This window comes from Staurois parvus, unplaced genomic scaffold (genome assembly GCF_062004578.1).
Source record: "Staurois parvus isolate SC_StPar_1 unplaced genomic scaffold, SC_StPar_1.0 ptg001506l, whole genome shotgun sequence".
Lineage (NCBI taxonomy): Eukaryota > Metazoa > Chordata > Amphibia > Anura > Ranidae > Staurois > Staurois parvus.
Genome location: NW_028319302.1, coordinates 656,861 through 681,153, shown reverse-complemented (window position 1 = coordinate 681,153; position 24,293 = coordinate 656,861). Strand labels below are relative to the sequence as shown.

The window sequence follows — 24,293 nt, the reverse complement described above, 5'->3', positions numbered from 1 at the left end:
GGAGAGTTTAAATATGTGTTGGAGAGGATGTGGAGATATAGGCACGGTGTTTCACATATGGTGGGAATGCCCGAAAATCCAGGCTTTTTGGAAGACAATAGTCAAGTTGATTAAAGAAATAACGGAAATTGACATAGGATTAGACCCAACGACGTGTCTTCTACACGTTGTGGAGACATCTGTAAATAAATATAAAGATTCAGGTATTTGGTACTTCTTGAACGCAGCGAAAGGGTTGATACCCAAGTTTTGGCGGAAAGTCGAGGTACCGAAGGAGGTGGACTGGATTAACAGAGTGAACCAGATAGGTAGAATGGAAAGATCATATCATATGCAGGAAGACAGAATGGGAGTTTATCTCAGGAGATGGGAAAAGTGGGAAAGAGCAGGATTGAAAGAGAAATATAAGAAAACATAAACTAGGATGTTAACATAACACTAAAAAGCCTCAAGAGAATAGAATGGGATAGAGTCTGCAGAGGGGGAGGAGGGGTGGGAGGGAGGGGTAGTGGGATGGGAAAGAAAAGAGTTTTAAGTAAGGGAAAGACAGAAATGTTATAAATGTATACTGTTATGAGAATTATTTCCCTTTTTGAGTTTTTGTATTAACATGAAAAATTTAATAAATATTTAAATTAAAAAAAAAAAAAAAAAAAAAAAAAAAAAAGAAGCCCTACGATCAAGAATTGTTGACTTGCATGAAGCTGGAAAGGGTTACAAAAGTATCTCCAAAAGCCTAGATGTTCATGTGTCCACGGTAAGACAGACTGTCTACAAATGGAGAAAGTTTAGCACTGTTGCTACTCTCCCTAGGCGTGATCGTCCTGTAAAAATGACTGCAAGAGCACAGCGCAGAATGCTGCATGAGGTAAAGAAGAATCCCAGAGTGTCAGCTAAAGACCTACAGAAATCTCTGGCACATTCTAACATTTTTGTTGACACATCTACAATAAGGAAAACATTAAACAAGAATGGAGTACATGGGAGGACACCACGGAGGAAGCCATTGCTATCCAAAAAGAATATTGCAGCACGTTTGAAGTTTGCAAAAGAGCACCTGGATGTTCCACAGCACTACTGACAAAATATACTGTGGACAGATGAAACCAAGATTGAGTTGTGGGAAGAACACACAACACTATGTGTGGAGAAAAAAAGACACAGCACACCAACTTCAAAACCTCATCCCCACTGTAAAACATGGCGGAGGGAGCATCATGGTTTGGGGCTGCTTTGCTGCCTCAGGGCCTGGCGGATTGTTGTCATTGATGGGAAAATGAATTCCAGAGTTTATCAAGACATTTTGCAGGAAAACGTACGACCATCTGTCCGCCAACTGAAGGTCCGCAGAGGATGGGTGATGCAACAGGACAATGACCCAAAGCATACAAGTAGTTCAACAAAACAATGGCTGCAACAGCACAGAATACGCCTTCTGGAGTGGCCCAGTCAGAGTCCTGACCTCAACCCGATTGAAATGCTGTGGCATGACCTTAAGAGAGTGATTCACACCAGACATCCCAAGAATATTGCTACACTGAAACAGTTTTGTGAAGAGGAGTTGTCCAAAATTACTCCAGATCGTTGTGCAGGTCTGATCTGCAACTACAGGAAACGTTTGGTTGAGGTTATTGCTGCCAAAGGAGGGTCAACCAGTTATTAAGTCCAAAGGTTCACATACTTTTTCCTCCCTGCACTGTGAATGTTTACATGTTATGTGCAATTAAACCATGGCAACATCTAATGTTTGTGTAGTTTTATGTTCAGCTGACTGTGTTCTTCTATTGTTGTGACTTAGATGACGTTCAGAGCACATTTTATGCCCAATTCATGCAAAACTCCACGTAATCCCAAGGGGTTCACATACTTTTTCTTGCAACTGTACCCCTTGAAACGTTCCACATTTTGTCATGTTACAACCAAAAATGTAAATGTATTTTATTTTTGATTTTATGTGATAGACCAACAAAAAGTGGCACATAATTGTGAAGTGGAAGGAAAATTATAAATGGCCCCCTTTACTCTGATACCCCTAACTAAAATCTAGTGGAACCAATTGCCTTCAGAAGTCACCTAATTAGTAAATAGAGTCCACCTGTGTATCATTTAATCTCAGTATAAATACAGCTGTTCTGTGAAGCCCTCAGAAGATTGTTAAAGAACAATAGTGAATAAACAGCATCATGAAGGCGAAGGAACACACCAGACAAGTCAGGGGTAAAGTTGTGGAGAAGTTTAAAGCAGGGTTAGGCTATACAATAATCTCCCAAGCTTTGAACATCTCACGGAGCGCTGCTCTATCTATGATCCGAAAATGGAAAGAGTATGGCACAACTGCAAACCTACCAAGACATGGCCGTCCACCTAGAGACCCATGGTAACTCTGTTAACTCTGGAGGCACTGCAGAGATCCACAGTTCAGGTGGGAGAATCTGTCCGCAAGACAACTATTAGTCGTGCACTCCATTAATCTGGCCTTTATGGAAGAGGGGCAATAAGAAAGAAATTGCTGAAAGAAAGTCATAAGAAGTCCCGTTTGCAGTTTGCGAGATGCAATGTTGGGGACGCAGCAAACATGTGGAAGAAGGAGCTCTGGTCAGATGAGACCAAAATTCAACTTTTTGGCCTAAAGGCAAAACTCTATGTGTGGCAAAAACCAACACTGCACACCACCCTGAACACACCATCCCCTCCGTGAAACATGGTGGTGGCAGCTTCATGTTGTGGGTTTGCTTTTCTTCAGCAGGGACAGGTAAGCTGGTCAGAGTTGATGGGAAGATGGATGGAGCCAAATACAGGGAAATCTTAGAAGAAAACCTGTTAGAGTCTGCAAATGACTTGAGACTGGGGTGGAGGTTCACCTTCTAGCAGGACAACAACCCGAAACATCCAGCTAGAGCTACAATGGAATGGTTTAGATCAAAACATCTTCATGTGTTAGAATGGCCCAGTTACAGTCCAGACCTAAATCCAATTGAGAATCTGTGGCAAGACTTGAAAATTGCTGTTCACAGACGCTCTCCATCCAGTCTGACAGATCTTGAGCTATTCTGTAAAGAAGAACGAGCAAAAATGTCCCTCTCTAGATGTGCAAAGCTGGGAGAGACATCCACAAAAAGACTTGTAGCTGTAATTGCAGAGAAAGGGGGTCCTACAAAGTATTGACTCCGGGGGGCTGAATACAAATGCCGCCACACTTTTCACATATTTATTTGTAAAAAATGTTGAAAACCATTTTCCTTCCACTTCACAATTATGTGCCACTTTGTGTTAGTCTATCACATAAAATTCCATTAAAATACATTTACATTTTTGGTTGTAACATGACAAAATGTGGAAAGTTTCAAGGGGTATGCATACTTTTTCAAGGCACTGTATATATCTGAAAATTGATCAGTACTGATGTACTGATGGCCTATCTAATTTATTAAGGGCCTTAAAATGCCAGGACAGTACAAATGACCCCTTTTTTGAAAGTAGAGTCCAAGGTATTTAGTAAGAATCATGGCAAGATTTCAGGGTTCATGACACCAGGGTACCCATGTGGAAACATGTTACAAGCCATGGGGAGACAAGCTCTGCAGACACTGCCATGTCTCTTCCATCAACACGAGTTCACAATTACACAGCACTAGTGCATTTAGCCATTACCACTGTGGAAAAGAAATATTTGTAGTAAGTGATTTGCAGCTCCAAGGCTTGCATTTTTTTAGAATTTCAAAGAGTATGTGAGAATATAATTATTTGTGATCCTGTAGCACTGGCAGTGGAAGGATACAAGTCAACGAGCACCTAAGGCAGGTTGGATACACCCAGAGGTACATGGTAACCATGGGGCATTTTTACAGTTCAATGACAAGATCTCTGTAGATTGTATGATTCACACTAGCTGAAAGGATCTCATTATTACCTTTCTGCCATGTCAATTAATAATGAGGACATGACACGAAGAACGCCTAGAGATGTAACAGAAATTTAATCCTTCCAAATGGTACATATCCTTACATCAACCTGATCTCTGTTCACGATCCACAAACAAGCTATAATGACCTACCTGGGTCCCAGAAATTAATTGTTTGGGAAATGTTATAGGTAATTCACTGGTAGATATCATAGTATACTTTGCCATTTAAATGGTTTGATCAGATGAGATTTGTCCACTGAGCAGCTCATAGCTCACAGCTCTTAAATACTGTGATGATGTCACAAGGGGGTGGGGAGGGAAGGGTATAAGGAAGGAAGGGTGGGAGGGGTGGAAAGAAGGTAGGTAGGGGTGGAAGGGAGGAGTGGAAGGGAGGGTGTGGAAGGAAGAAAGGGAGGGAAGTGTGGAAGGAAGGAAGGCAGGGAGGGGTGGAAGGAAGGGAGGGAGGGATGAAAGGAAGGGAGGGTGGAAGTAAGAGAGGAATGTATGGAAGGAACGGAGGGAAGGAAGAAAGGGAGTGTGGAAGAGAGGGGTGGAAGGAAGGGATGGGTGGAAGGAAGGGAGGTAAGGAAGGAAGGAGCGGAAGTAAGGGAGGGGTGGGAGGTAGGAAGGAAGGAAAGAAGGACGGGAGAGGTGGATGGAAGGGAGGAGTGGGAGGAAAGAAGGGAGGGGTGGGTGGGTGGAAGAGAGGAAGGGAGGGAGGGAGAGGTGGGTGGAAGGAAGGGAGGGGTGGGTGGAAGGAAGGAAGGGGTGGAAGGAAGGAAGGAAGGAAGGGAGGGAGAGGTGGGTGGAAGAGAGGGAGGGAGAGGTGGGTGGAAGGAAGGGAGGGGTGGGTGGAAGGAAGGAAGGGGTGGAAGGAAGGAAGGAAGGAAGGAAGGAAGGAAGGGAGGGAGAGGTGGGTGGAAGGAAGGGAGGGGTGGGTGGAAGGAGGGGTGGAAGGAAGGAAGGCAGGGAGAGGTGGGTGGAAGGAAGGAAGGGACGGGTGGAAGGAAATAAGGAAGGGACGGGTGAAGAAAGAAAGGAAAGAAGGAAGGAAGGAAGGGATGGGTGGAAGGGAGGGATGGGTGGAAGGGAGGGGTGGGTGGAAGGAAGGGAGGGAGGGGTGGAAGGAAGGGAGGAGTGGAAGGAAGGAAGGGAGGGGTGGAAGGAAGGGGTGGAAGGAACTGATGGGTGGAAGGAAGGAAGGGGTGGAAGGCAGGAAGGAAGGGTGGAAGGGGTGGAAGGAAGGAAGGGGTGGAAGGAAGGAAGGAAGGAAGGAAGGGGTGGAAGGCAGGAAGGAAGGAAGGAAGGGGTGGAAGGCAGGAAGGAAAGGGTGGAAGGAAGGGATGGGTGGAAGGAAGGGAGGGATGGAAGGAAGGAAGGAATGGATGAAAGGAAGGATGGAGTGGAAGGAAGGGGAGGATGAAAGTAAGGGAGGGTTGGGTGGTAGGAAGGGAAGGGTGGGTGGAAGGAAGGGACGGGTGGAAGGAAGGGAGGGAGGGAAGTGAGTGGGTGGAAGGAAGGAAGAGAGTGGGTGGAAGGAAGGGAGGAAAGAAGGACAAGAGGGGTGGGTGGAAGGAAGGTATTGCAGGGCTGCGTTCACACTTTAGCATTTTTTGAACACACATAAATTCACGCAATTTGGCACCCATTTATGAAACGTGCAAAAACTGCATGACGCGCTTGCATTGCCATTCATTGTTAATGACACCCCAAATGCAGCAAAAAAGACGTGTGTTTGTTGAGGAAAGGAAAACACAAGGCAAAATTTGCAGTAAAAATCGCAGAAAGCAAGACACTTGGGCTGCATTCACACCTGAGTATTTTAAGCTCCCAAAATGCATAAAAACACATGCTGCACTAGCGCTGCCATTCATTGTCAAATCAAAATGTGTGACAAACGTGCCAAAGTGCTTAAAAAAAGCGTGAAGCTCAATGTCCAAAAAGGTGCATTTGTTGTGTGCAGGGCAGGGCATTGAAATAAATGGGCAGCCCTATGTGTGTTGCATGAAAACGTGCACAAAAATGTGTGTTTGCATAACACTAGGTGTGAACCTAGCCTAAGAAAGGTGCACGAGCAACTTTGCTGAGTTTGTCAAACGCACAGGGCAGCCCATTTAAATTCAATGTGTGTGGTGCAAAAAGATGCTCTCAAAATGCTAAATGTCAAGGCAGCCTAAGAGTGACCTATAGGCCCCATTCACACTTCGCGTTTCAGGAATATGCGACAAAACGCACAGGAAACACTGGTTTTGCCATGTGTTTTGGAAACTAGTGAAAAACGTGCTGCGACACTTGCACTGCCATTAATTTGGAACCCTAAACATGGTTTTTCTGTGCACCAAAAAGCGTGTTGAAAGAACAAGCAACCGTCCGCTGCCGGAAAAGTGCACGAGCTTCTTTGGTGCGTGTGTCATGCAAACGACAGCCCGTTCACGTGAATGGGTTGCCCTATGCAGGATGCACAGAAATGCACAAAAAAGAAGCAAAAAAAGGGAGCAGGAATGTATGTTACCACTATGCAAAGTGTGAGTGGGACCACGAAAAATGATCACCAGCTTAAAAAAAAAAACCCTTGAATACCAGTACAATTGTAAACGTACCTTGGTAGACAAGGGGTTAAAGATGGAGTGTTCCTTTAAAATGCAGTTAAATCTGACAAGGTATACATATTTAGGAAACAAAACCCCACCATTATTTCAAATATTTATTTCAGGTACTTATATGGAGCCATCAATTTACATATATATATTGTACATTCACATCAGTCCCTAACCCTCAAGGGGTGTACAATCTAAGGTCCCTAACTCACATTCATATACTAGGGACAATTTAGAGAGGAGCCAATTAACGTAGCAGCATGTCTTTGGCGTGTGGGAGGAAACCGGAGTAGCCAGAGGAAATCCACGCAGAACATTCAAACTCCAGGCAGGTGGTGCCGTGGTTGGGATTTGAACCAGCGACCCTAGTACTGCCAGGCGGAAATGCTACCCATTTAGCCACTGTGCTGCCCAAACCTTTATTTTTTTAAAATTCTGACTGTATGATTGTTCAGAATAATGACAATTTGGACTGCGTGAGGGTTACCCCTTTAAGTTCATGCATTAGGAGGGCTTGCCCCTTTAAGAGAGACCCCACTTTGACTGCATAAAGGTAGCGGATTGCATTCCATAAGGGCAGCACCCACTTTCACCACGCCTCGCCCTTCGCCATTGGCCTGAAATCTGCAGGGTGTGAGCTCATTATGAAGGATGTGGGCATGGCCAGGGCTCTGCAGAAGTAAGTGTGACATCTGGAAATGCTGAGAGTGGTGGAGAGGGGCTGAGGAATTCATTATCTGTATAGGAGGAGGAGGAGGAGGAGGGGGCTGAGTGCCTGGAGGACAGTGATCTCATATATGGAGGAAAGAAGGGAGGCAGCCACAACAACAGCATAGGGACCCTGCATGAGTGCACCAGGATAGAAGCACCACCGAGCAACAGGAGCAGACGCCAAGGGGGCCAACCACAACTGGAGCCTCGCCAATCGTCATGGAGGATGACACAGAGAAGAGCCCCCCAGATGGAGCTTATGGTAAGATGGCTTTGTGATAATATATACTGCTTGGATGGAAATATGGAACTCCTGATCGGACTCCCACAACCAATGTATTGTATTGTGCAGTCCATTGTGTTGTGAAATTCATGCATCTCCCTTTAAATCTCCTCCCCAGTCCCTGTATCTCTTCCGATCACTCCAATTGAGGCACCTATAACTACCCATAACTCCTGCCATTGACTGTCTACCACTACCAATAACTCCTCCCATTAACACAGTAGGGCTCATGTCGGCGGGCGCTGTTTTCCTGCCTCTGGAACGCACGTCAGCAAAATCCTATTGACTTTATTTGAGCAGTTCGCATTGGCAGTTCAGACCTACTTTGTGCTGTGTTGCATTTCTTTGAACCAGGGGCAGACTGACCATTCGGGTACTCGAGGATCCCGAGTCAGTAGGGGGCCCCATGAGATGTCCCTGGTACCTTTCATAGGCTTTTTTGGGTGTGGTTTGAGTGTGGGCAAGGACACAGGGGCCCCATGGTCCCCTATTGCCTGAGGGGCCCCATGAGTTGTCAGTCCACCCCTGGTTTGAACGCAGCATGTTCTGTAGAAGTGCACTAATCACAACCATTTCTTGTCAAACGCTGTATTTGATGTTGCAACTGCATGCATTTTCATTTGACGTGCAAACGCAGCATTAAAAAAATAATACTCATCAACATTAATCCTAATGAAACATCACAACCATAAATCCTCCTATTACCTCAATGCTGATTCCTATCACTGCCTATAACTCTTCTCTCAACCTCAGTAATGATGCCTTTCCCTACCTATACCTCCTCCTATTACCTCAACAGCAATGCCCATCGCGACCTGTAACTCCTCCCATTATCTTATTAACGATACCTATCATTACCCATAACTCCTCCCCTTGCCAGAATAGCAATTCCTATTACTACCTATAACTCCTCCCCAGGTGTCAATGGGACTAATAAATGCCCTTGTGTCAGTGACCAGTGGCAGTAATAGTATTCAGTGTCTGGACATCAGTGGTCACTGGTAGTAATTAATGCTAAGGTGTCAGTGGGGGTGGCAGTATTAAATGCCTGTATATCAGTGGTAGTAATAAATGCCCAGGAGTCAGTGGTCAGTAGAAGAAATAAATGCCCAGGCATCAATAGTCAGTGGGAGTATTAAATGCCCAGAAGTCAGTAATCAGTGAAAGTAATACATGCCCAGCTTGCAATAGTGGGAGTAATAAAAGTCCAGGAGTCAGTAGAAATTATAAATACCCCACTGTCAGTAGGCAGTGGGAGTAATAAATGCTTCCATTTCAGTGAGGGGTCAGTGCCCCATCATTGGTGTTTGGTGATTAGTGGTCAATGGGAGGAATGGTGCTCCATTGTTGGTGTCAGTGGTCAGTGGGAAGAATGGTGCTCCATCATTGGTGTTTAGAGGTCAGCAAGAACAATGGTTCTCCATCACTGATATCAGGGGCTAGTAAGATGAATGGTGCCCCATCATTGGGGTTCAGTAGGAGTAATGCTGCCCAATCATTTGTGTTCTATGGTCAGTGAGAGAAGAATGGTTCTCCGTCATTGGTGTTCAGTGGTCAGTGAGAGGAATGGTGCTACATCATTGGTGTTCAGTGATCAGTGAGAGGAATGGTGCTCCATTATTGGTGTTCAGTGGTCAGTGAGAGGAATGGTGCTCCATTATTAGTGTTCAGTGGTCAGTGAGAGGAATGGTGCTCCATCGTTGGTGTTCAGTGGTGAGTGAGAAAAATGGTGCTCCATACTCTTGGAATGGGATGTCCAACCAGCTGATATAAGTTTGATGGTCTGGTGTCCACAAACATTTGGCCATATAGAAGAACCCATAATGTCATCTCTGACCTTATGTAAAGCCTATTAGTTCAGTACCTCCATTTACACTCACTGACCACTTTATTAGGTACACCTTGCTAGTACTGGGTTGGACTCCCTTTTGCCTTCAGAACTGCCTTAATTCTTCATGGCATAGATTCAACAAGGTGTTTGAAACATTCCTCAGAGATTTGGTCCATATCCATATTTCTATCATCTCGAACCAGTTTGCCCATTCTCCTATGACCTCTGACATCAACAAGGCATTTTTGTCCACACAACTGCCACTCACTGGATGTTTTCTCTTTTTTGGACCACTCTCTGTAAAATCTAGAGATGGTTGTGTGCATGAAAGTCCCAGTAGATGAGCAGTTTTTGAAATGCTAAGACCAACACCAACAACCATGCCATGTTCAAAGTCACCTAAATCCCCTAAATTAATTGAGTTGCGGCCATGTGATTGGCTGATTAGAAATTTGTGTTACCAAGCAATCCAACAGGTGTGCCTAATAAAGTGGCCGGTGAGTGTATTATGTGTATGTAATCTATTTTGTTTGAGTAACAGCACCTATTGAGTATGCCTGCATCTAGTAACAGTAAGTAATTGCAAGCATGGCATGGCCCACAGGTGCATGAGGCGTCATAGCGTAAATTGTGGACGCTCGGGCCTAAATTGCTGGATGCACACAAGCCACATTTAGACATTTACATCCACCTGGCATACACACATACAGTATAACTAGCATGCAACCATGACTAGTCATTTCTATGGGTGGCTGTATGCTGCACCTGTGCCACCCAGGAACAAAAAAACACCCCAAAATTCACGGTGTCTGGCCTCGTGTGCACATGTGTATAGTCTCGGAATAGTCTGAGAGGGTGTCCTGTGCTGGGGATTGGCTACACTTGCCTGTTGGCTGCTTTCCATTACAAGAGTAGTGGATAAATGGTTTATGGCTTATTTTAGCCACCTCAGCAGCTCATTCTTACAAAACAATTTTCTTTTTAATTAGACCAGAGTTAAGCTAGTTCTCAGCAAAAGTACATGTTGTGGTTACCCCATGAGTTTCGTAATACAGAGTAGACTTTGTCATGACACCATTATGTCTGAACATAATTCAAGTGCAACTCTTTAGCTCTCCTGATTCCCCAATATAGATCTTTAGTTATGACTAGAGGAATCACCAACAGGAAGAAGGAGGTCCTGATTCCCCAATATAGATCTTTAGTTATGACTAGAGGAATTACCAACAGGAAGAAGGAGGTCCTGATTCCCCAATATAGATCTTTAGTTATGACTAGAGGAATTACCAACAGGAAGAAGGAGGTCCTGATTCCCCTATAGATCTTTAGTTCTGACTAGAGGAATTATCAACAGGAAGAAGGAGGTCCTGATTCCCCAATATAGATCTTTAGTTCTGACTAGAGGAATTACCAACAGGAAGAAGGAGGTCCTGATTCCCCTATAGATCTTTAGTTCTGACTAGAGGAATTACCAACAGGAAGAAGGAGGTCCTGATTCCCCAATATAGATCTATAGTTCTGACTAGAGGAATTATCAACAGGAAGAAGGAGGTCCTGATTCCCCAATATAGATCTTTAGTTATGACTAGAGGAATTATCAACAGGAAGAAGGAGGTCCTGATTCCCCAATATAGATCTTTAGTTCTGATTAGAGGAATTACCAACAGGAAGGAGGTCCTGATTCCCCAATATAGATCTTTAGTTATGACTAGAGGAATTACCAACAGGAGGAAGGAGGTCCTGATTCCCCTATATAGATCTTTATATATAACTGTTAGGAGTTGTATAGAATCTGCAAGATTATTTATTTTAGGTACTTATTATAGAGCTGTCAATTTACATATATATTGTACATTCCCATCAGTCCCTAACCCTCAAGGGGTGTACGATCTAAGGTCCCTAACTCACATTCATACACACACGGGTCATTTTGGATGGGCCAAGTTGCCTTCCAGTGTGTCTTTGGAGGAGGCCCATGTGGGAATGGGGAGGACCATGCAGGCTCCAGGCAGGTGGTGCCATGGTTGGGATTTGAACCAATGATGCTACCAGGTGGAATTGCTAACCATTTAGCCACAGTGCTACCCCAATATAGTGTCCACTTTCAAGAAACTGATCCATTAGAGACTTGCTTTGCTGAACGCACATCCACAATAGATTTGTCTGTCGGGAGTGATTTCTAGAGTTGGGTGTATTCAGTTTAGTTTTTTAATTTTCATAGCAATGACAAATTCCACACCGACTTACAAAGTACACGGACAGTTCACATCAGTCCATTGCCTCTGTAGAGAGTTTTCAGGCTTATAACAGGCAGCTGAGCCACGGTTTTACATCCCTCCAGGCTGCCCCGCTTGAACTGCGAAATAACTGTCAGATGGGGCGGTTCATATGCAGTGACCACGGCATATTTAATTCAGGGTGCAGAGTTTGACAGCTGGTTCCGCTTGTCAAACTCCCTAAGGCTGGCCATAAACTATACAATTTTCTTACAATTTTCTGGCCAATTTCCTTTAGATTTACCTTTCACTATGTAGTGCAAGGGCCTGCCTAATAGATACAATTGAAAGTGTTGTTTAGATTTGACCTCCTATTATATGGTTTTTGGTGAATCTAAAGCAAAATTCTCAAGAAAATTGTATAATGTATGGTCAGCCTTATTTGTGAATTGCCCACGATTGCAGCATGATAGAGCAGCATAGGGTTAAATCAGGCAGTGAGGAAGTGTTATCCTCACCTCCTGTCAAATGCCCTCTGAAAAGAGATCTGAATATGGATCAATCTTCGAAGCGTGCTGCATTCCACAGCAAGTGTGAACATACTGTCATTTTTGGACTGGATCATACAAATGGCAACCTAGGAAAGAGGCCTGAGGCCTGGTGGATGTCAAGGGGGGCAGCTACAACTTTTATTTATTTATTTTTTAAATTTTATTTCAGGTACTTATATAGTGTCGTCAATTTACGCAGCGCTTTACATATATATTGTACATTCACATCAGTCCCTAACCCTCAAGGGGTGTACAATCTAAGGTCCCTAACTCACATTCATACACATACTAGGGCCAGTTTAGAGAGGAACCAATTCACCTACCAGCGTGTCTTTGAAGTGTGGGAGGAAACAAGCGTACCCAAAGGAAACCCACGCAGGCACAGGGAGAACATGCAAACTCCAGGCAGGTGGTGCTGTGGTGGGGATTGCGAACCAACGACCCTAGTACTGCCAGGCAGAAGTGCTAACCATTTAGCCACTGTGCTGCCTTCATGCTGATGTGGAAAGCTAGGAGGATAGCACAATTGGTGAAATCTGTGCAGCTGCCTGTCACTTTATAAGGGAGGAAGAACTTCATAAGAGAGGAAATAGACAGTTGATGGAGTCGTGCCAGAACAGGCAGTACAGATAGGGAGGTTCTTTATGTCTACTGCAATGTCAGTGGTACTGATGAGGGGGGACAAAGCCGCTACATTGTCTATGCCCCCATTCTACCTTCATCTGTCCCTGCATTGCAATCACAAAAATTCCTTTTCCGTGCATACATTTACTGCTTCCAGAGCGCTCCTGACAGCTGCCCAGGGCTCCTGAGAATTGGCTTGCTGTCCATTCAGTGAAGCAGACAGGCAGGTATTTTAGTGGATGAAGTCATCTTTGTTATGACCCATGCCTGCTGGTCAGGGTACTCTGCTGCCACACAGTGGACGGTCTGCAGATGACCACTTCTGGTTACTGCTGGAATAAATAAACAGCATTCTGAATAGGATTAGATTAGGAGATGGTTTATTGGAATTACCATGTGCTGGATGAAGCCATGTGTTCTCTGCAAATACGCCCAGTCCAGTCACAGGAGCATGTTATTTTACCATTTCCTGTAGTTATAGGAATATTATATATTGTCACTAGGACAGAAAGTGAATACAAATCCAACATTTTGCAGTTTATTTCAGGTACTTCTATTGCACAGTCAATTTACGCAGCGCTTTACATATATATTGTACATTCACATCAGTCCCTAACCCTCAAGGGGTGTACAATCTAAGGTCCCTAACTCACATTCATTCATACACATACTAGGGCCAATTTAGACAGGAGCCAATTAACCTATCAGCATGTCTTTGGAGTGTGGGCGGAAACCAGAGTACCCGGAGCAGGGGCAGACTGACCATTTGAGCACTCGGGCATTGCCCAAGGGCCCAGGGTCAGTAGGGGGCCCCATGAAATGCCCATTACCTTTTTTATAGGCTTTTTTGGGTGTGCTTTGAGTGTGGGCAAGGACACAGGGGCCCCATGATTGTGGGCAAGGACACAGGGGCCCCATGATCCCCTGGGGGCCCCATGAGTTGTCAGTCCGACCCTGACAAAACCCACATAGACACAGAGAGAACATGCAAACTCCAGGCAGGTGGTGCCATAGTTGGGATTTGAGCCAACAACCCTAGTGCTGCCAGATGGAAGTGCTAACCACTTAGCTACTAGTGCAAGAATAAAGACTAAACCTCTTGAAGAAGCACATGTTCTAGTGACAACTGTCTAAAAAGAGAGTTCTTTTCCCTTTTACAAGATTTCCTCCCAGTTGTTTCTTCAAAGGGAGATCTTCAGAATGGGACAAAAAACAAGTCCTTACTGAACCCTGTAGCTGCAGGCATTGATGAGCCATTCATCCTCAGCAGCAGCACATGTGTAGTTCAAGAACTCTTGGAGAGGTGTAGAGTGAGTTGAGCTGATGAATCAATGGTAGGAAGAGGGGGGAGCTGAGACGAAAGTCATTTCTGGGAGTGTGGCTGGAAGAGCTGAGCTGCTAAGCCAGGCTGGGAGGAGGGAGCAGCGTAAACTGAGCCACTGCTAGGAGGGTAACTGGGGAAGCTGAGCTGCTGAGTCACTTCCTTGAAGGGTAGCTGAGATGCCGAGTCACTGTTGGGAGGTGGCTTGAGGAGCTGAGCTGCTGAGGCACTGCTGCGAGGAAGAAGCAGAGTGAGCTGAGCATTGCTGGGAGGGCTGCTGTGGAAGCTGAGCTACTAAGTCTCTGCTGGCAAGGTAGCTGCGAAAGCTGAAATGCTCAGTCACTGCTGGAAGGAGAAAGCAGAGTGAGCTGAGCCACTGCTGGGAGGAAGAAGCAGAGTGAGCTGAGCCACTACTGGGAGTGTAGCTGGGGAAGCTGAGCTGCTAAGTCTCTTCTGGCAGGGTAGCTTGGAAAGCTGAAATGCTGAGGCACTGCTGGGAGGAGGAAGCAGAGTGAGCTGAGCCAGTGCTGGGAGGAAGAAGCAGAGTGCGCTGAGCCACTGCTGGGAGGAAGAAGCAGAGTGCTCTGAGCCACTGCTGGGAGGAAGAAGCAGAGTGAGCTGAGCCACTGCTGGGGGGAAGAAGCAGAGTGAGCTGAGCCACTGCTGGGAGGAAGAAGCAGAGTGAGCTGAGCCACTGCTGGGAGGGTAGCTGTGGAAGCTGAGCTGCTAAGCCTCTGCTGGCAGGGTAGCTGGGAAAGCTAAGCTGCTGAGTCACTGCTGATAGGGGAAACATAGTTGCAGAGTCACTGCTGGTTGTGGGAGCAGAGTGAGCTTAGCTGTCAAGTTTGAGCTGGGAGGGTTAGCAAAGCAAGCAGGGCTGCTGGAAAAGGGATGGGGGGGGGGGGGGGTTTGAGGGGAAGGACTCTCTGCTGCTGCTGCTATTTGAATTACTTTGGTGCTTCTGGTGTGAACATTGAGGATTAATTATTCCATGTAGCCTGCAGCTACAGTGGTCAGTGAGAGCTTGTTTTAAAGCTCATTTGCTGCTTCTTAAAAACATGTAAATACTTGAATGTCCACAGGCTCACATTAAGCTGAGCTATTTGCATATGTATCAGCTTTGTTGTAGGTAGCTGAGAACTTCTTTTTGTATATAAGCGAAGGTAAACCTGTCATACAGTGTAGTATCTCTGTACAGGCCTCACTCGTCCCAGTGTCTGCACTCACCTGCTGGGGAAAGCCAGTGAACGTAAATGAACGTGCCTCATATGCAAATAGCGACTTTCAGCCACAAGTCAGAGCCCTGCCAGCACCTCTCCACATCCCCCTCAATACAAGGCGGTTTGTTTTCTGGTGCCAGAGCTCTGTTTAAGGCGGAAGCTTGTTATTTGCATCCCTAGTGCACCCCGGGGCTGTGAGCCGCTTAAAAAGAAAAAAAACAAATGAGGTAACATAATGGTATGTGCAGGCACCTCGAAGGAGAAACATTTAACTTGTTGGCTGCTTTTATATACCAAACTACTTGGCAGGTTTATTTTAAGCAACTTTTTTCATCTCCTGAGATTTACAGAGGCAGAAGAACTTGTGGGTGGGTCACCGTTCTTGCTTCCTTTTCAGATAAATAACCCTCCTACAGAGAGAGCCTGTCATTGTTCTGTGTGCCATGACAGATCTGGGCCACTATGGAGGAAACAGATGTTGCAAGATTACGTTCAAAAATGGAAAGATAGCCGCTTCCTTTTTGCACGTAACTGAATACTTGTACTGTTCTCTACCTGTGCTGATTTTATACACACCATCAACAAACTGCCCATATGGAAGAAAAGTATATTCGAAATATATTTTAAAAATATTCTTCCAAAATATATTGACATATATTTGAAATGCTTAAATTTTGGCCATATTCAATATATTTCAATATATATATATACACGTTGCATGTTGAAATGCATTTTTATTACAAAATATATGAAAAATATTTTTAAATATATATTTTTTAAATATATTCTTCAGATTTTTTTTTTAACATATGGGAAGAATATTTTTAAAATATAGTTCAAATATATTTTTCTTCCATATGGGATAGTCCAGTACTAGGATGACAACATTGCTCCCCCATACACAATTCAGTGAGTAAGTGTTGTCACCCCAGGGTGAGAATTTCTAATCAAGCCTGCTGGATGATGCTGACTACTTTGCAGCAGCTAGCAGGTGGCTGTTAAAAAAAAGACCACTTCCTGTTTAGGAACCAAAAATGTCTTTTTAACAGAAAGCCGCACGACAATGAAAAATAGATTAATGGCTGTTTTCTTTGCACATGTGAAATATTTGACACATGTCCCGAGCTCGCAGTAATTGGTGTCACTACTCTGTCTTCTGAAAACGGCCTGAAATCTGTGTGCTGGCCTGTTCATACCTCCTGGTAGGAAGCCAAGTGAGAACCATATATAGCACCTGCTGCCTGGCCTGCAGTGAAGTAGAAAAAGCAGTTAGACATCAGAGCCCGGGGGGCCAACCTTCCACACCTGAGATATTGGTTTTATGTGGTCAAATCCTTTGGGGCCCATCACATTCTATGTGCCTATTCAAGGTGAATGGCACCCAAATGCATCGTACAACAGAGCCTAACGCACAACTCACCACCGTGTGCATGTCCTGTGCGTTGTGGTGAGCTGCATTGTTAAACAAAGAGGGTCATGCGTGGTTTTTTTTATGTGTGCATAGGCAGCCCTGTCATAATGAAGAGGCTGCCTTAACCCAACACACGTTAACGTGCCATATTGTGCGTTTACATGCGTGTGAATGGGCCTGTAAAGTTAAATATAAACCCAATCACTAAAATCATAAAAATAAGCTTTAGGCCCCTTCCACATGGGGGGGGGGGGGAATCTGATCTGTAGAGCCGAGCGGGCCGATGACAGGTCCGTATCCAATCAGTTTATGCAGAGTGGACGTGGACATAGCCTGCTCTGCTCTATGGGTGGTTGGGTATAAATGGACTGCCCTCCAATCCAACCCGCCTAGACAGAGGGGCTGGGGGGTGCTAATTACCTTCCATTTCTTTTAGGTGGACCGGGTCGGATTGGAGGTAGGTGGGAGTGAACAGACACAAGTTTGCTGGTCCATAGAGATGAATGGACCGCCTGAAAAATGGATCAGAATGGTCATGTGAAAAGGGTCTTAAGCTGTTGCCACCCATGTAACGCATATGTGTGGCAGAGCTGGAGCTAGCCTGATCGGGGGGTTCAGTAACAGAAAAGTCAGGGGGCATAATGTCGGTAAGTGACTTGGATGCATGGAACAATATTCTCTGTTCATTCGACACCAGGGGCGGACTGACCATTTGGGCGCTCGGGCACTGCCCGAAGGCCCAGGGTCAGTAGGGGGCCCCATGAGATGTCCCTGGTACCTTTCATAGGCTATTTTGGGTGTGATTTGAGTGTGGGCGAGGACACAGGGGCCCCATGATCCCCTATTGCCCGGGGGCCCCATGAGTTGTCAGTCCGCTCCCTGTTCGGCACACTTCTATACCAGTGGTCTCCAAACTATGGCCCTCCAGGCGTTGAGGAACTGCAAGTCCCAAGAGGCCTTGCAAGACTCTGACAGCCATGGGCAAGACTCCCATAGGTAGAGGCATGATGGGACTTGCAGTACTTCAACAGCTGGAGAGCCATAGTTTGGAGACTCCTGTTCTATACCATCACCATAGCCTGGAAGCATCCTCTAACAGGTAGTGCAGAGGTGGTGCAAGAGTGAACTGGGAATGCTGTCATTAGTTTAGGGTGATTAAACAGAACCTGTGCCCCTTATATCAGGAGTCCCTCCTTATATCAGAGTTCTTCTTAGAGTTCCTCCTTGCATCAAGGCTTCTATAAGAGTTCCTCCTTACATCAGATGTCCTCACCAGAGTGCCCCTTACATCAATTGCCTCAACAGAGTGCCCCCTTACATCAATTGCCTCATCAGAGTGCCCCCTTACATTATTTGCCTCATCAGAGTGTCCCCTTACATCAATTGCCTCATCAGAGTCCCCCTTACATCAATTGCCTCATCAGAGTGCCCCCTTACATTATTTGCCTCATCAGAGTGCCCCCTTACATCAAATGCCTCATCAGAGTGCCCCCTTACAATAAATGTTTCATCACAGTGCTCCTTTACATCATTTGCCTCATCAGAGAACCCCCTTACATCAGTTGCCTCATCAGAGTGCCCCCTTACATCATTTGCCTCATCAGAGAACCCCCTTACATCATTTTTCCTCATCAGAGAACCCCCTTACATCAGTTGCCTCATCAGAGAACCCCCTTACATCAGTTGCCTCATCAGAGTGCCCCCTTACATCAATCTCCTCACCAGAGTGTCCCCTTACATCAATTGCATCCCTAAGAGTGCCCCCTTACATAGTTGCCTCATCAGAGTGCCCCCTTACATCAGTTGCCTCATCAGAGTGCCCCCTTACATCAATCTCCTCACCAGAGTGTCCCCTTACATCAATTGCATCCCTAAGAGTGCCCCCTTACATCAGTTGCCTCATCAGAGTGCCCCCTTACATCAGTTGCCTCATCAGAGTACCCCCTTACATCAATCGCCTCACCAGAGTGTCCCCTTACATCAATTGCATCCCTAAGAGTGCCCCCTTATGTAGCACCCTCTGACTGCAAACCTGAGTGGAGGAAATGCTTGTTGTCTGGCTGTGCAGGACTATAGGGGGCCCAAATCTCTTGCAACGCCTAAGGGGGTAGTGCTACATTTACATCAACTGTCCCTATCAGGTCTCGTGAATTTGTGGATGCACTCTCAGAGGTTTGGGGGGGCACAACTAAAATCTAGGGGGGGCATAGCTCACCCCAGCACCCCTCTAGATCTGGGCCTGATGTGTGGTGGTAAAGAGGGAGGACTTTAATGCATACACGCCACATATATGTGTCCATGTGTGACCAAGGGTTCTATGCTTGCTCCCAGCACAGTGACTGAGCTGTCAAAGACAGCTTGCAGTCTCTAGTCAAGACCAGGAACCGGCGGGACCAGCTCCCAGTCATGTAACCACAGAGGCAGCCGAACTTCCTGCCCATGGGCATAATAACCTAGTTAACCGGTTCCTCAGAACTACTGCTACAGGGCGGCAGGGCTGCCCAAAAATCACGTAAATATTTTCGAGTAGGGGGCGCGCGCCGCCCTACCTACACCACCATTGGCGGCTACAGCTGTTGATCACCGGATCCCGCCCGAAGATTCCCCGCCGGCACCTGGCAATCTCTAAGGAACAGTGACAGAGGAGAGGTATGTGTGTAAACAATACAGATCTCTCCCCTGTCAGCACCGACATGCTGCTTTGTAGTGCTCTGCATAGCAGGGAAACACAAAGCAGGGTGCTTACATAGTAAAACACACACAGCACACAGTTAACCCTTTGATTGCCCCAGATGTTAACCCCTTCCTGCCCAGTGTCATTAGTACAGTGTCAGTGCTTTTTATTAGCACTGATCACTGTATTGGTGTCACTGGGGATGTCAGTGGCAGTTAGTCAGTTCCCCCCCAGTGTCAGAATGCCTGCCGCAGTCCGGCTATAAGTCGCTGATTGCCACCATTACTAGCATAAAAAAATAAAAATTCCAGTATATATTCCGCCGTTTGTAAACGCTATAACTTTCACATAAACCTTTTAATTTACATGTATTGTGATGTTTTTTAGCAAAGACATGTCGCAGAATACATTTGACCTAAATTTGTGAAGAAATTTTATATTTTTAATTTTTTACTGGACATATTTAATAGCAAAAAGTCAAAAATATTGTTTTTTTCAAAATTGTCTGGATTTTTTTGTTTATAGCACAAAAAATAAAAAACACAGAGGCAATCAAATACAACTGAAAGAAAGCTCCATTTGTTGGGAAAAATTGCATTAATTTCATTTGGGTGCAGCATTGCATGACAGCGCAATTGTCAGTTAAAATAACGCAGCGCCACATTGCAAAAAATGGCCTGGTCAGGAAGGGGGGTAAATCTCCTGGAGGGCAAGTGGAACGCTGGGGCTGGGTAGTTTAGGATTAACATGTCAATGTAATTCCAGAATATTTCATATTCCTTGGTGATCCTACCATGATGGTCTTTGCCAAGGCACTTCCTGTTATGGGGTGACAGCAGTCTCCCAGTTGCTGTCCTACAATGATACATGCATTCCTGGTGGAGAAAACAAGCGGCCGTTCTGAAACATTCTTGCACAGGCATGGTCCACCGTTGTCACTATCAGGAAGCCGGTCCAGAGGAATGATATCCAGCTTATACAAAGAACTCTTCCTTCCACTGACACCAAAAATGGGGCATAATTACTTCCACTGACACCCGTGATGGGGCATTATTCCATTCACTATTCCATACACTGACATCAATGATGGGGCACTATTCCTCCCACTGACACCGATGATGGGGTACTATTCCTCCCACTGACACCAATGATGGGGCACTATTCCTCCCACTGTGACCAATGATGGGGCACTATTCCTCCCACTGACACCAATGATGGGGTACTATTCCTCCCACTGACACCAATGATGGGGTACTATTCCTCCCACTGATACCAATGATGGGGCACTATTCCTCCCACTGACACCAATGATGGGGCACTATTCCTCCCACTGATACCAATGATGGGGTACTATTCCTCCCACTGTGACCAATGATGGGGCACTATTCCTCCCACTGACACCAATGATGGGGTACTATTCCTCCCACTGATACCAATGATGGGGCACTATTCCTCCCACTGATACCAATGATGGGGTACTATTCCTCCCACTGACACCAACAATGACACCAACAATAGGGCACTATTCCTCCCACTGACACCAATGATGAGGTGTTATTTACTCCCACGCTAGGACATTTTCTACTCCCAGTGGCCACAATCCGGCTTCCTTAACCACTTGCCCTCCTGAGGATTTACCCCCTCCGTCCTGACCAGGCCATTTTTTGCGTTACGGTGCTGCGTTACTTTAACTGACAATTGCGCAGTCATGCAACGCTGCACTCAGATGAAATTTACATAATTTTTTCCCCACAAAGCTTTCTTTCGGTGGTATTTGATCGCCTGTGAGGTTTTAATTTTTTTTTGCGCTATAAGCAAAAAAAGGCTGACAATTTGGAGAAAAAAACTATATTTTGGACTTTTTGCTATTAAACATGTCTAGTAAAAAAATCTAAAAAATCAAATTTCATCATAAATTTAGGCCAAAATGTATTCTGCGACATGTCTTTGCTAAAAAAAAATCCCAATACATGTAAATTAATTGGTTTATAGCGTTTACAAATGGCAGTATATATACGGGGACTTTTTTATTTTTCCTACTAGTAATGGCGGTGATCAGCAACTTTTAGCGGGACTGCGGCGGGCATTCTGACATGGGGGGGGGAACTGACTTGGTGTCACTGACATCCCCAGTTACACCAATACAGTGATCAGTGCTAAAAAACAGCACTGACACTGTACTAATGGCACTGGGCAGGAAGGGGTTAATGTGAGGGTCGATCAAAGGGTTAACTGTGTGCTGGGATTGTTGTACTAGGGGGCTGGGGGGGGTATGCTTCACTGTAAGCACACTGATCGGGATGGTTGTACAGTGCACAGCCATCCCAGTGTGCCCGAGCTGACAGGGAGGAAGATTGTAAACAAAACAGTCTTCCTCCCTGTCGGTGATTGTTGGTAATCACTGGGCGCCGGCGGGTAATCACCGGCTGGGACCCAGTGACTGACATCCGCGGCTGCGAATGGCGGCGTGGGTAGGGCGTGCAAGCGGCCCTCATGAGCCCCCTACCCGGAAATGCAAATGCATTAGTGGAGTCCCTGCATAGAGACCGGCTATTATATTTGACAGAAGAAATAGATTATGCAGAAGAAGAAGAGAAACAACATTGTATCTATTTGTACTTGAATAGAAACATCTGTATCCCAAATGCATACAAATAGATACAATGTTGCAACTTTTTTTCTTCTCCGTCTTCTTCTGCAAAATCTATTTCATCTTCTCCTTTTCTTCTATTGTTCTTCTTGATATTCTATTTCTTCTTCTCCTGCAAAATCTATTTCTTCTATTTCTTCATAGTCAATTTATTGTCAAATCGGCCAGAAGAATGGCCGATTTGACCATAAATTACTGCGAAAATTGGACGATCTAACAAATCATCCCAGGATTATACACCTTGGATGATTTTCAAAATTTCTTAAAATTAAGAAAAACGGCCAACATTTTTCCCCACTAACGGTGCGAATATTGGACGATTTTCTTATCGGCCGATAATTCGGCAAGAAAATCGGAAATCTATGGCCGCCTTCACTGTGAAGCCGTGGCTTTTAGACTCCATGCACACTGGAGGGTGTTTTGATAATGCTGGTAACATTAGCCGAAGTCACGTTAAAGACGTGTTTTTCTGATTTTTTTTTAGCGTTTTTGCATTAGCAGTTTAGCTACATTTTGCTGAATTTAGTGGCGTTTTCCTGCGTTTTTTCGCATTTGCATTTTTTTGGTGAAAAAAGTCCAAAAACGCCAGTTTGGAGTGTTTTACCACATTTTGCTGCGTTTTTTAGCATTAGAGCGTTTTTACAGCTAAAAATCTCCTCTAGAAACCCAATAGTTCTGGGGTTTTTTCCAGCCAAAAAAGTTGATTACAGTGTGTATGGACACATAGGAAAACATGCTGGGGGGTTTACTGGCTGTAGAAAAAAACGTCAGAAAACATCAAAAGCCAAAAACAGCCGCTGTACCTACGTCCAGTGTGCATGAGGATAGGTTCACCTTATCCTATAGTAATACATGCAGACGTTTTTGCAGGTAAAAAATGTGTATTTATTTTCTTTCAAGAGCCTGCAGAGCATTGCGTCCGTGATCAACAGCGCTCCCTACCCCAAGCACTCCCGCATGTTGAGGGCATGTGGCATGGTATGGTTTGGGGGCTCGCTCATCCCCCCTTTTTCTTTATGCTCAGATAAGGGTCTGGTTATGGATTTTAGGGGGACCCCCCACACCAATTTCTAAAAACATTTTGGCATGGGGTTCCCCTCAAAATCCATACTAGACCTAAGGGTCTGGTATGGATCTGGGGGGACCCCATGTCATTTTTTTTTTCTCAAATTTTCATTCTTTTGTTTATATTCAGCTGTCAGCTGATGAACCATCAGTTGTTATGGATGCAGGCAACCGGCTTACCACCCGCTCCTTAACAACCAGCTATATATTGATTAATGGCTGCAAAATGCCGGCGCAAAAAAACTGAAAAACGCTGGAAAAAAATGCTCATATGAGTGTTTTTTATCCAGCGTTTTTCCAGACTTTTTTTCAAAAGTATCGAGCGATCTGGTGCTGGTGGGTGCGGACAAATGCACTGCATTTGTGACCTGCATTTGGGGTGTTGTTAATGTTTTTATTGACACCCGCCGCAGATCACAAATGTAGAGCGTTTTGCACGTGGTTTAAATTCAGTGTCAACTGGCAGCTGCGGCACGTGTACAGCACTGTCAGGCTGTAATGTCAGAATTGGGGCGTTTGGCCAGGGGGATGGTAAAATTGCTGCAAGAGCCCTTAGTTCTACCCTAACCCTAGGTTCACACCTAAGTGTTGTGTTTTGCAGAAGTGCAGTACAGTGCATTTAACATGATTTCCTATGGGACATGTTCACATCTGCACGGTTTCATGCATTTTTTTGAAAGGGTCAGGAACTTTTTTGAACGCAAAAAGTTGCGTTTTTGGTTCTATAGACTTCAATGGAAAATAGGCAGCAAAGCATGTATTGCATTTTTGCATTTTAAATCTACCTAGCAACAAGAAAAAAAACGCAAAACACATAAAAAACGCGTCAAAAACGCAAAATGCAACATAAAGTGCAATGCAGAACCTGCATAGGTGTGAACCAAGCCTTAGAAGGAATTTCTCCCAACTTCCAAAAAAGGAAGCAAAGGGAAATCTCCCTTAGTCCCCGGTCACATTGGATGCGATTTATAATCGCGCGTTTTGTTTGCTGCATTTTCTGAAGATTTCCCAGCGATTTTTATTTTTGCGTTTTCCATTGCGATTTGCAGTGCAATTTTGTAGTCTATGTGAAATTGCAACAAACTGCATAAAAAGTAATACAAGTACTACTTTTGAAATCGCACTGCAGCAAATTGCGAATGCTAAGACACTCACATTTATTAGATCCGATTTCAGGTCCGATTTCAATTCCCAAATCGCACCTGAAATCGCGGCGGTGTGAACCATCCCTAAGC

The 24,293-nt window shown here is 45.1% G+C and overlaps 1 protein-coding gene across 2 annotated transcripts in view; it reads left to right on the top strand.

Moving 5' to 3' along the window:
* Positions 1–7,223: 7,223 nt before the first annotated feature.
* The window catches only part of SLC44A2 (solute carrier family 44 member 2 (CTL2 blood group)), a 125,107-nt gene continuing 108,037 nt past the window's right edge, over positions 7,224–24,293 (top strand). The window contains exon 1 of one of the 2 annotated variants that reach the window (XM_089662634.1): positions 7,224–7,474. In XM_089662634.1, the coding sequence (XP_089518760.1) occupies positions 7,432–7,474 (43 nt within the window). In that variant the 5' untranslated portion in view covers positions 7,224–7,431. The remainder of the gene's footprint in view (positions 7,475–24,293) is intronic. The other variant, XM_089662636.1, reaches the window with a different exon arrangement.